General features: G+C 44.0%; 1 protein-coding gene across 1 annotated transcript; it reads right to left on the bottom strand.

Annotated features, from left to right (window-relative positions):
- Positions 1 to 1,430: 1,430 nt before the first annotated feature.
- csrp3 (cysteine and glycine-rich protein 3 (cardiac LIM protein)) lies at positions 1,431 to 6,277 on the bottom strand (the record flags this gene model as incomplete). Its single annotated transcript, XM_079554942.1, has 5 exons — positions 1,431 to 1,504; positions 1,580 to 1,673; positions 4,927 to 5,050; positions 5,111 to 5,276; positions 6,166 to 6,277. 5 exons carry the CDS (start codon positions 6,275 to 6,277, stop codon positions 1,431 to 1,433), a joined length of 570 nt encoding a protein of 189 aa, XP_079411068.1.
- Positions 6,278 to 11,883: the final 5,606 nt, after the last annotated feature.

The raw sequence follows: 11,883 nt of genomic DNA, 5'->3' as shown, positions 1-11,883 counted from the left end.
CAGCCATGTGTAGGTACGGGGCACCCCACTACCCCAACATAAAAGTGGCAAAAAGGAGAATGAATAAGAATGTGACAAAAGCGACGACCACACGGCCACAACGCAAAGAAAAATATACATTTAGATCCGTTTTGTGGGTCTTCGCTTTCAAATGTGACGTTACATCCGCTCCAGTCGAGAATGTTTTAGATTTGGGTAAAGCCGTAGTTACCTGTACTTACACATGTGCTACATAAAGTCATTATTCACTATTATTCACTAACTATTGTAGCCACAGCCGCCCTGGGGCAGACTGACCATTTACCACGTGGCTATAATATGCTGTTTATACCCTGATCTCTTGTTATGTCAGTGCCCTCTGCTGGACATGTGTTGAATTCTTTCCTTTTTTAAATTTAAGCTGCCCCCTAGTGGCTGGAGCGGGCAAACTGGTTATTTCTTTAAAAATCCATAACTCCGCAAAAGAATGGGCTAGAGACTTACTTTTTTTTTTATATGCTCAGGAATTCATGCTGGTACTAATTGTGTCAAAAAAATAAAACTATCAAAAGCAGGAACCAAAAAATAAAAAATCTTCTGTCTTTATATCCAGATTTTGATGCTGTTGGTCCAGGGACAGCATTAGAGGAACCAACTTGGTTGTTTTAGCTCAAATAAATACTTTTTTTTCCTTTTTTTTATTTCTGATATTTTCCCTACGCAATCCTTGACATTGGAGATGAACCCGATATTGTAAATTAGCAGATCTTCGACACATTATTGTTCTGTTTCCTGGTTCTAGACGACAAATGGGTATCGGAAAAAGCATCGTTCATCCATCGGTATCGAAAACCAAGTATCGTCAAAGCACCGGTATCGGAAAAAAAGATGCTGCGGTACCCAGCCCTATTCACAACTGTCACTGTCACTGAAATGCTTAGAAAAGGAGCCTGCAAGTTCAGCTTTGTAATTACACGCAAAGTATTCGTTCCACAATAACCGGAACGTTCCACAGCAAGAAATGGAGTGGTTCGTCTGTGGATTTGGCTGAGCACAAAAAGGGAGTTTTGTCAGCGCTCGAAGCTGAAATGGACTTGATGAGAAAGTCGTGGGTAAACTCCTGGAAAGGTTCTCCAACAGTCGAGTCACAGTTTGTGCCGTGATTCAGGGAAAAGGGATATTTGTACATTGAGGGATTTTTGTAAAAGCTGCATGTTTTTGTTAAAGTGACCACTAACAAGTTCGATCAATAAACTCTGTGCCTGTCTTTTACATCAGTCTTTAGTTCTTCTTTGACAATGCACACAAAGGATTGGACACTCACGTTTCTAGTAAATGCTTTAATGTAAAGCCAGGAGCTGATTTCTGAACAGATAAAATGGTAAATAAAAGTGGTTTCTGGTAAAAACGCTGTTCTATCAGTGAGACGTTGTCACACGCGTCGCTGCAGTTCACTCCCGCTCCTCCAGCATGGCCTCGTTCCCCAGACCAAAGCCTTTGGGACCGAAGTTCTTAGCGTAGCAAACTGCAACGACAGAACAGAGCACACAGGCGTTTTGAGACCCCAGCTCAGCCCTCGTCCCGGTCCCGGCTCAGTTACCTTTGCAGTAGATCTCTCCCTCTTTGTCCGTGACGGTGGTGGACTCCAGGCTCTTCCCGCACAGAGCGCAGCGGAAACACGTTTTGTGCCACGGCTGGAGAATAAAAAACAGTCAAAGCCTTGGATAGGAACTAATACAAGGCCCTCCTCCTGTGTCAAAATACTCCATTTAAAGGTGCATTATGAACTGTTTATCCGAGAAAAAAAAAGTTACTATTTTGCATATTTGACCGTGTTGTGACCCAGGGGCTATATGAGTGGTCAGCATGGCACTTTAGATCACGGTGGCCTCTACAACGCTCCAGTACTCATTGTTTTGGAGGTTTCTAGTGAGAGGGTCCGTCAGTAGTGAAAACCTTCCAAACAACTGATCCTGGAGCGTCCCAGAGACCACTGTGATGGAAAGTAAAGGTGCCATGCTGACCACTCATACAACCGCTGGGTCACTACAAGGTCAAATACTCACAAATAGCAACTTTTTTTCGCACAAAAAGTTGCATCCCAGATACAAGTCTTTGTGAAGAACATCGTCCGTCACAAGTTGGATTGAAATTAGTATCTTGTACTCAGTGTAGTTGGGCAAAAGTCTCTCTCTCAGGGCCGATGATTAACATTTCAGTTTTGTCCTGGTTAAGCTGGAGAAAGTTTTGTGCCATCCATCTCACCATATCATCAATTTGATCTCTAAAATACAGTTTAAAAAGTGCATCTATTGGCCTGGTGTCAACAGGAGACATGGAGATGTATAACTGTGTATCATCAGCATAACTGTGAAAATTGACCCCGTCCCCGTCCTGATGACATCACCAAGAGGGAGCACATACAGATTTAAAAGCACTGAGCCTAGAATTGAACCCTGGGGCACACCACATGTAATTCCATGGACCTTAGAGGAGCAGGTATCCACACTTACCACATCCTGTCTGTGAGGTAGGGAGTAAACTATTTGTGTACAGCACCGGAGTGGCCGATGTGTTTTAAACAAGTTAAAAGAATAGTGTGGTCGACTGTATCAAAGGCAGCGCTTAGATCCAGAAGAACCAACGCTGTGACCTTCTGTGAGTCATAATTTAATCTAAAGTCATTTAAAATCTTTAAAAGGGCGGTCTCGGTGCTGTGGTTTACCCTAAAGCCGGACTGGAATTTCTCAAGGACATTATGTGCAGTAATAAAATCATTAAGTTGGATAAAGAAAAAGTTTTTCTAAGATTTTGCTTAAAAATGGTAAGTTGGATACTGGTCTGAAATTGTTAAAATCTTTACAGTCCAAATTGCTCTTCTTCAACAGGGGCCTCACATGAAAACGTATTTGCCCCCTTCCTGATTTCTTGCATTTGTTTATATTCAGTCCACAGATCATTTCTCTAAAAGTCTTGTGAATCATCCAGATGTTTTTTGGCAAATGAGAGACGAGCTATTCCGTTGTTATTTGTCAGCAGTGGTTTTGCCTCAGAACTTTCCGTGGACACCATTTTCGCTCAGAGTCTATCTTATAGTTATAGACTTTGAGCCCAGTGGAGCTGCAGATCTTCAGACGTCCTTCTGGGTTCTTTGGTGACCTCCTGGATGAGTCATCTTTGCACTCTTGGACTCATTTTGTGGCGTTATAGGTTTTCTTATGAGATTTTGTAGCCTACTTTATTTGTCTGACTGGTCTAAATGTGATATTTTCTTGATTCAACAAACTTGGAGGTAATCAGGCCTGGGAGAATAGGTTGTATTGCCATTGTCATGAACAGGTTCACAACTAGGAATTATACTCGGCTTGAAGATCAGAAAAAATAGAAGAAATATGGAAAGGGGCAAATACTTTTTCACAGCACTTTATACGATCTAAACAATAACAAGCATTTATTCCATCCATCCATCCATCCATTTTCTTCCGCTTTATCCGGGGCCGGGTCGCGGGGGCAGCAGTCTCAGCAGAGATGCCCAAACTTCCCGATCCACACACACCTCCTCCAGCTGTTCTGGGGGGACCCCGAGGCGACACCAGGCCAGCTCGGAGACATAGTCCCACCACCACGAGGCCTTGTCCCACTAGGACATGCCTGGAACACCTCCCGCGGGAGGCGACCAGGAGGCATCTGGAACAGATGCCCGAGCCACCTCAGCTGGCTCCTTTCGACGTGAAGGAGCAGCAACTCTACTCCGAGCTCCTCCTGGGTAACTGAGCTCCTCACCCGATCTCGGAGGGTGCGCCCAGCCACCCTGCGAAGGAAACTCATTTCGGCCGCTTGTATTCGCGATCTTGTCCTTTCGGTCATGACCCAAATCTCATGACCATAGGTGAGGGTGGGAACGTAGATCGATCGGTAAATCGAGAGCTTTGCCCCCCGACTCAGCTCCCTCTTCACCACGACAGACCGATACAGCGACCGCATCACTGCTGACGCTGCACCGATCCGTCTGTCGATCTCACACTCCTTCCGTCCCTCACTCGTGAACAAGATCCCGAGATACTTGAACTCCTCCACTTGAGGTAAGGACTCCCCACCGACCTGTAGAGGGGAAGCCACCTTTTTCCGGTGGAGAACCATGGCCTCAGATTTGGAGGTGCTGATCCTCATCCCGGCCCCTACACACTCGGCTGCAAACCGCCCCAGTGCGTGCTGAAGGTCCTGGTTCGTTGAAGCCAACAGAGCAACATCATCTGCAAACAGCAGAGATGAGATCCTGAGGCTCCCAAACCGGACACCCTCCGGCCCCTGGCTGCGCCTAGAAATTCTGTCCATAAAAGTAATGAACAGAACCGGTGACAAAGGGCAGCCCTGGCGGAGACCAACACGCACCGGGAACAGGTCTGACTTACTGCCGGCAATGCGAACCAAGCTCCTGCTGCGGTCATACAGGGAACGGACAGCCCTTAACAGAGGGCCCCGGACCTTTATTCTGTACTTGAATATTTTGTAACAATGTCCTTGTCCCTGTTTGCAAGTCTCTTCCTTACATATCCGCAGTACATACGGAGGCAGATGATTTCACACTGACAGCTCTACACAACACCGACTCCTTCAAAGCGTTGTTTTTTTGGTGAAGGTAGAGCGTAATGCGTTAGAGTCAGAGTCACTGTTGAGGCTGTGGAGTCAAAGTTTCCACCACACCCAGGGAGACGCTGCACTGAAGGTGATCACACTATCACAGTAATGACGCTTGTTTTACATCTCTTTCAAACGGAACAGCTTCCAGCACTCGACTTGTGCTCCAAAAAATAAGATTGATTCTATTTTGGAGACGCATGTGAGGCCACTCTTGATAAAACGCCATCTGAATTCAGATAAATTTGTTTGAAGCACGATCAAAATACTGTATGTCAAATGAATGCAGTCAGATGATGGTGTCCTGACCTTGCCGGCGCCCATGATCTTCTCGGCGGCGTACACGGCTTTGGAGCAGCGCTGACAGCGGTCAGAGCAGCCGAACTTCTGACTGAACTTAGTGTTTCCTCCAGAGGACGGCTTGGGCCTGGACCTGACAGAGAACAGGTTAAAACTGGGTTTAAAACAGCAGCGAGGTACAGTTTATACTCACTCCTCCTGGGGCCGGTCAGTGTCCAGGGGGTCACTGCTCAGAGCGCCCGCCCCCTGGCCGTAGCCGTAGCCTTTTGGCCCGTACTTCTTGCCGTAGCAGGATTTGCAGTAGACCTCGGACTCGTGGGCCGCGACCGTGTGACTGTCCAGACCCTTCCGACAGGTCACTGAGGGACAGAGGAAACCGTCTCAGCCCTGACACTTTATTCACCAAACAGAATGTGCACTTCAGCCTTTAAGAGGCCACTGAAACATCTGCTTCTTCTGGTGGTCCACACTCTAATCCCTGTCAGTCACTCAGAGCTCGATGAGACCGAGCAGCAGGAGCAGAGAGTGGAGAAAAGCTGCTTTATACTTTAAAACCACTTTCTGAGGAGGTTAATCTCACCTACAGCTGATGAGAATCCACCTCTGTGTTTGAAAACTGACCCACCATTGGTTTGGGCCAATCACATAGCATAACCGAGTATCATTAAAGGAACAGGCCACGGTTTTTCCATACTGAGATATGTTCTTACCTGAGCTTAGACGAGTTGATACGTACGTGTCTGGTCTTTGTGCCTGTGGAAGAGCGTGATCGCTTCTAACTTCACCCCCGTTTGGAGCTATAGGAATATATTGGGGGAGGCCAAATGCTAACAACATCTTTAGTCTTTTTGCGTGACTGAGCGCACGCACAAAGATCAGACAGGTACACATCAACTCGTCTCAGCTCAGGTAAGAACATATCTCAGTATGGAAAAGCGGTGGCCTGTTCCTTTAATGTACTGGTATTGAACAAAATACAACGGTCTCCAGCCCCAGTGCTAACCGCTGTGCCACCGTGTCCATTCTCAGGCCCTGTTTAAGTTTTCCAGTCCCTTTAGCGCTGATTTATGGGGGGATAATTGTGAGCAGTTGTCCAGAGTCGGTCGGGCCCTCCCCAAAGCAGCAGCAGACGTTTATCAGCTGCTATTTTCAGCCTGTGAACTGACAAACCTCAGACAGACACTTGAGTTCAAACTCTTTAGACCTGATTTAGAAACACTCATCTGTCCGGAGGTGAGGAGGACTCACGGCAGATGAAGCAGGTTTTGTGGAAGCTGCGGCCGTTGCACTGGATCTCCTCGGCGTGGTAAACCGTCTTCTGGCACGCCGCGCACTGGGCCCCGCCCCCAAACTGAGGCATCTGTGAAAGACCATCACAGTCAGGTCAGAGTGGTAACAATCTTCACAATAAGGTAGTTCATCATTCATTTTTTTGTATTCTAATTTCTGTTAAGTATCTTGGTTCATTATCAGTTTCGTTCGATCAGGGTTTCCCTGTCATTATAAAGCAGGGGTCGGCAAGTGTGCTCGGTGGAGGGCCGGTTTTCTTCATCAAAAGACCAAGGGCCGAACTCTCCAATTTGAAGCAATTGAAGTAAAGCATCACTTTCTACATGCCAGTGTTGTAAATCATATACACTGTAAAAATGTCCATCTTAAATTAGATAAATTACTTAAAATCACGCGAATAAAGGTTTTTTTTTATGTTTGAGTCGGTTTGAACTAATCTAAGATCAGATAAAAACGCTAATGCAAATGGTGCAAATAGAAATCCCACTGGAAATCAATTAAAAAAACTTTTACTGTAAATTATTTATTATTCACTTGAAATTATAACCTGGCTAACACCATGCTGGTGTGTGCGCTCGAATTATTTCGAACTGCACAACAGCCTGGGGACCATGGCCCAAATGTTCCGGTGGATTTGGGAACCAATCACAGAACGAGGAGGGACGCAAGACGATGACGCACGGAAGCTTGTAGTTTATTTACGGATAAAAATAAAAAAAAAGTTTATTTACGGATCCAACATGGCAGCAGCAGACACGATGGTATTTTTCGATCAAGCTTTAGACCTTGTTCTAAATAGTTTATCTCAAAAGTTTACAGCGGGTACGTCATACGTCATCTCATACGATGATACGATTGGCTGTGGCTACGTGCAGACGCATGATAGACTTTTTTTTTTTTTTTCGTCTCGCCCAATAAACGACTATGGACAATTGTAAACCACACCTCTCCTACGAGAAAATGCATTGGTGGTCCCCTGGTGTTAGCCAGGCTATTGAAATTATACAAAATAATCCAAATTATTCCATTGGCAAGAATAGGTTTTATCTGCTCTGAGGCCAGACCAAATCTACTACTTTAGATTTAATCTCTTAATTCAAGTAGATTTAAATTCATTTTTACCTATTGATGAGTATTTTTTTAGAATTATGGCCTAAAAGGGTGCTCTACTAAGACATTTTAAGGAATTGACAGTATTTTTAACATTTCTAGAACACTTTAACAGGCATTTGATCTCTGATTTGGGTCATAAGTTTCTCAGAGTACAACATAGTAGGCATTATTCATTCACTCCACACTGGTGGTAAGCTGTTATTGAAGCCACAGCCGCCCTGGGGCAGACTGTCCATTTACCACGTGGCATCATGTGTTGTCCATATCCTGAGCTCTTATTATGTCAGTGCCCTCTGCTGGACACGTGTGGAACTCTTTCCTTTTTTTAATTGAATGCCCCCTAGTGGCTAGAGTGAGCATTCTGGTTATTCTTCAAAAAATCATCACTCCGCACAGGAATGGGCTTTTTTTTTTAAACATACTCTGGAATTTATGCTCTACAGGGATTAAATCAGCATTTAATCTTCAAAGTTTTGTTTGGAAAGTACCTCATCTCAAACTATCCCACTACAAACATAAAATACAATGAAATACAACATACTTCAGATGATACATTAACCTCTTACCCCCCCATTTGCACATTTGATCCAGTTTGGCTTTACCCTATTTAAAAAGCTTCTTGAAAAAAGCAACAAAACAGAGATAAAAACAAGACGAAAACGAGGATAAAAATACAACAAAGGAGCCACAAGAACATGCCTGAAAAGTGAGGAAACACAACGAAAATGTAATGATCAGTTTTGTAGGTCTTAGCTTTCAAATGAGGCGCTACACTGGCCTACAAGGCTGTGAGCTCCAGTCCAAAAGCTTTAGATTTGGGTAAAGCTTAAGTGGAGAAAATGTGCTCGGTTAAAGTGGGGGTTAAGGGGTTAAACAAAAATGCAAAAAGACATGTACAGACGATACTTTCTGAAAATATATGATTCATCTTTTGTTTATTGAACCATAAGTTGATATAGTCATTATCGTGACAGTCTTAGCGCTGATTCAAAGTTTCTCCCAGGGGCGGATCTAGAGGGTGGCACCCTAGTAAAGGTCTTGCCACCCCATTAATGTCATTCACTGTCTCACATCTGCTCTAGAAGCTACTTGGTGCTTACAGAAGCTCACTCACTACTTTTATAACATGAATTATAACAACTTTATAGCTAAATAAGGCACCAGCTACATTGTAAAATGTGTTGCCACCCCAGAACATATCCCTGACCCTGCTTTCCACCCCGTGATGTTTGTTCTAGATCCGCCCCTGGTTCCTCCGTAGATTTATTTGAGAAATCATAGTCAAAGGTTGTTTTTTTTCCACAGGGATTTTTCAATATCAAGTTTATTAATTTATTGAGCTTTGAGCCACAAAAAACACTCTATTCAAAAACTAAAGACTCAAAATCCCTCGGAGCAAATGTTAAGAAATCAAACCCAATTTAAACTCGGCTCTGTTCATTATTGCTCATTATTGTTCATTATTTACATTTGACCGTTTGGTTTGTCGTTTGAACACGACAAACCAGGACCTTGGGCAAAGACAAAGACAAAAGAGCAAAGACAATAAGTTCGAGAGACAAACGACTTAAATTTAAAGGCATCAGGCTGAACTCATACTTGGAATTGTTTCAGATTGAAAAAAAAGGAATTGAGTAGAAATTCGATATCGATATCAAAGTTAAATGATCTGTGCTATCGGGGTGGAGAAGGACAGATCATAGAGGTGAATTCAAATCTCTACCTTTGGCCTCATGTTCCATCATGTAGGTGTTGTTCGTAAAGAGGAGCCTCTGACCTTGTGGAGTCCGGGGGAGTCCGGGGGAGTCTGGTGGAGTCCGGTGGAGTCCGGGGGTGTCCGAGTCCTTTGTCCCGTGTGTGGCGTTCAGGCGCGGCAGAGTAAAGCTCTTAAGTACGGCCCCGTCAGCCGCCAGTGAACGCATCGCCCAAAATATCCCTGTGACAATGGCCGCATTCCCCCTCTCTGACGGGACGGGGACTTTTCCTCCGGTAGCTTGACTTGTGTGATGTCATTTTGATGTAACTCTTCTGTTGTTAAAACGTATCACAAATGTAACACGTTGTGGATAATTGACCTTCTTTTAACGAAAAGTAAGTCATAATTTAACAGGGTCTAGAAGGGTTAGACCAAACCTTCTAGAGCAGGGGTGTCAAACTCAAATACACAGTGGGCCAAAATGTAAAACTTGAACAAAGTCGCGGGCCACCATTGAACAAATGAACCTTTTAATATGGACCCAAACAAGATTTGCTTTAACAGTGAATATGGAACAAGCAACACTTATTACTATACAATATATAACTTAATAGGCCAGATATGCAAAATCTGAAAAAAAAAGTATAATACCGGTGGGCCAGCTCGAGTAGTCATTTGGTATAGCCTCATGGGCCAAATATAATTACATTGCGGGCCAAATTTGGGCCAGCGTTTGACACCTATGTTCTAGATACTTTTACTTTCATTGGAGTAATATTTGACAGATCCTCAAAGGCTCCACTTAAAGTGATCGTCTGTAAATTTTAATGTTTTACAAATGTAATCCATTGTGTACATTGAGCGCCTGGTCTGGAATCTGAGGCAACATAAATATATATATATATATATGCTGATCTCAGAATCCCCAGGCTATCACTTTGACCAATGAGACGAGCTTTTCCTGTGAACCAGCCTGTCAGGACCAATCAGGAGAGAAGGGGGAGGAGCTTGATTGTTTACTTTTGAATATTTTGTTCTTCCAAACGAGGAGTGACTTTCTGGTCCAAGACAAGATTATTTCACACTCCTCACTTTGCAGACTTACTGTCACTGTAAAGGACACATTCACAATGAATTTCATGGGAAAGTTAATTAAAAGGATGTTCTTTTTTTTGATTGATTGATTGATTGATTGATTGATTGATTGATTATTCCGAGTTCAATGAACAATATATATACATTTTTTTACACCATTTTTTGCATTAACATGTGCAGCTTTTGCGACATGTTAACATGCATTCATGACATATATACTTACATATATACATAATGCTGTACATAAACTCGAAAAGGAGTGGGAGGAAGTGTAACTTATAAATTCCCACCCCTGTTAATATCATATTTACATTACCATACCACCTTCTGAGGAGACTGAGGTCGTTCGGAGTGAGCAGGCCTCTGCTCAGGACTTTTTATGACTCTGTGGTAGCCTCTGCTCTCCACTACGCTGCCGTGTGCTCGGCCCCGGGCAGCACAGAGCGGGACAAGAACAGACTGAACAAGCTGGTCAGGAGGGCCAGCTCCGTCCTGGGCTGCCCCCTGGACTCTGTGGAGGAAGTGAGGGACAGGAGGGTGTTAGCCAAGCTCACCTCCATCATGGACAACACCTCCCACCCACTGCACGGGACTGTAGAAGAGCTGAGCAGCTCTCTCAGTGGCAGACTGAGACACCCTCAGTGCAGGACGGAGCGCTACCGCAAAGCCTTCATCCCCACTGCTGTCAGACTGTACAATAAGACTGTGAAGTTACATGTGCAATAATCTCTGTATCAGCTGCACTTTAATAACTCTTCTTCTTGAACGCCGACTGTAACAAGTGAATTTCTCCTTTGTGAGATCAATAAAGGTTTATCATATCTTATCTTATCTTATCTTATCTCTTATGTTGTTGGAGCCGGTGGCAGGGCAACGCACAACAACCTGATGGCAACAGTCAGCACAATGATCCCAGCCAATCCCAGCTGCAGCAGGACGACAACAACGCAACCACACACCGGCAACGCACCAAAGCCACCGAGCCAGTGAAACACAAATCTCCCTCCAACAAGAGACAGGACGCCACGTTCAGTCAGTATGACCAATCTGAGAAGTTCGATTTGTTTATAGTTTAATTTTAGTTATAACATTTATTTATAACATTATTCCAGTAATGCAGATTGACTTGTAGTTTTCAACCATCCAAAGGTACGATACTTGAACTTGCGCTCTCCAACCAAATGTGCCAATCACTTCAATTTTCCTTCTGTTTTCCGTCATGTGGAAACATATCAATATAGTGGAAGAAAGATACAGCGCCCCCTGCACAACAACCTCACTACGTCACCGGCCTGTCACCGCGCCACCCCCCACCACACCCAGGACCAGCATGGATTTAGGACCAATCGCAGAACGAGGAGGGACGGCAAGACGATGACGAGCTATTGGACATATGAAAGCTTGTAGTTTGTTGTTTTTTGGCGTTTTGGTGTTTTGGCGTTCTGGCGTTAGGGCTGGGCTGGGTATAATTAGTCCATTAGTCAATTTGAATCGATTTTCCTTAAATAGCCGATATGAATTTAAAAATCCCTTAAAGCCACACCGTGTAAGATTTCACCCAATGAACAAAATTGAAATACAAGCATTTATTTTATGGATATTTTCACTATTGAAAAATACCAATCATGTGCTTTTGCTCTGAGCGGCTCACTTCTGTTAAAACATGACTATAATTTTACCAGGAGTGGGTACGTCTCACGCCCGTTTCCATGGAGACATCAACTAAAGTCAGTAGAATTGAGAGTTAAACAAGTTCATCCAGATCCATTCTT

This window comes from Gobius niger (genome assembly GCF_951799975.1).
Source record: "Gobius niger genome assembly, chromosome: 4".
NCBI classification, from domain to species: domain Eukaryota; kingdom Metazoa; phylum Chordata; class Actinopteri; order Gobiiformes; family Gobiidae; genus Gobius; species Gobius niger.
The sequence above is the reverse complement of the archived record's forward strand: the minus strand, read 5'-3'. Positions and strand labels throughout refer to the sequence as shown.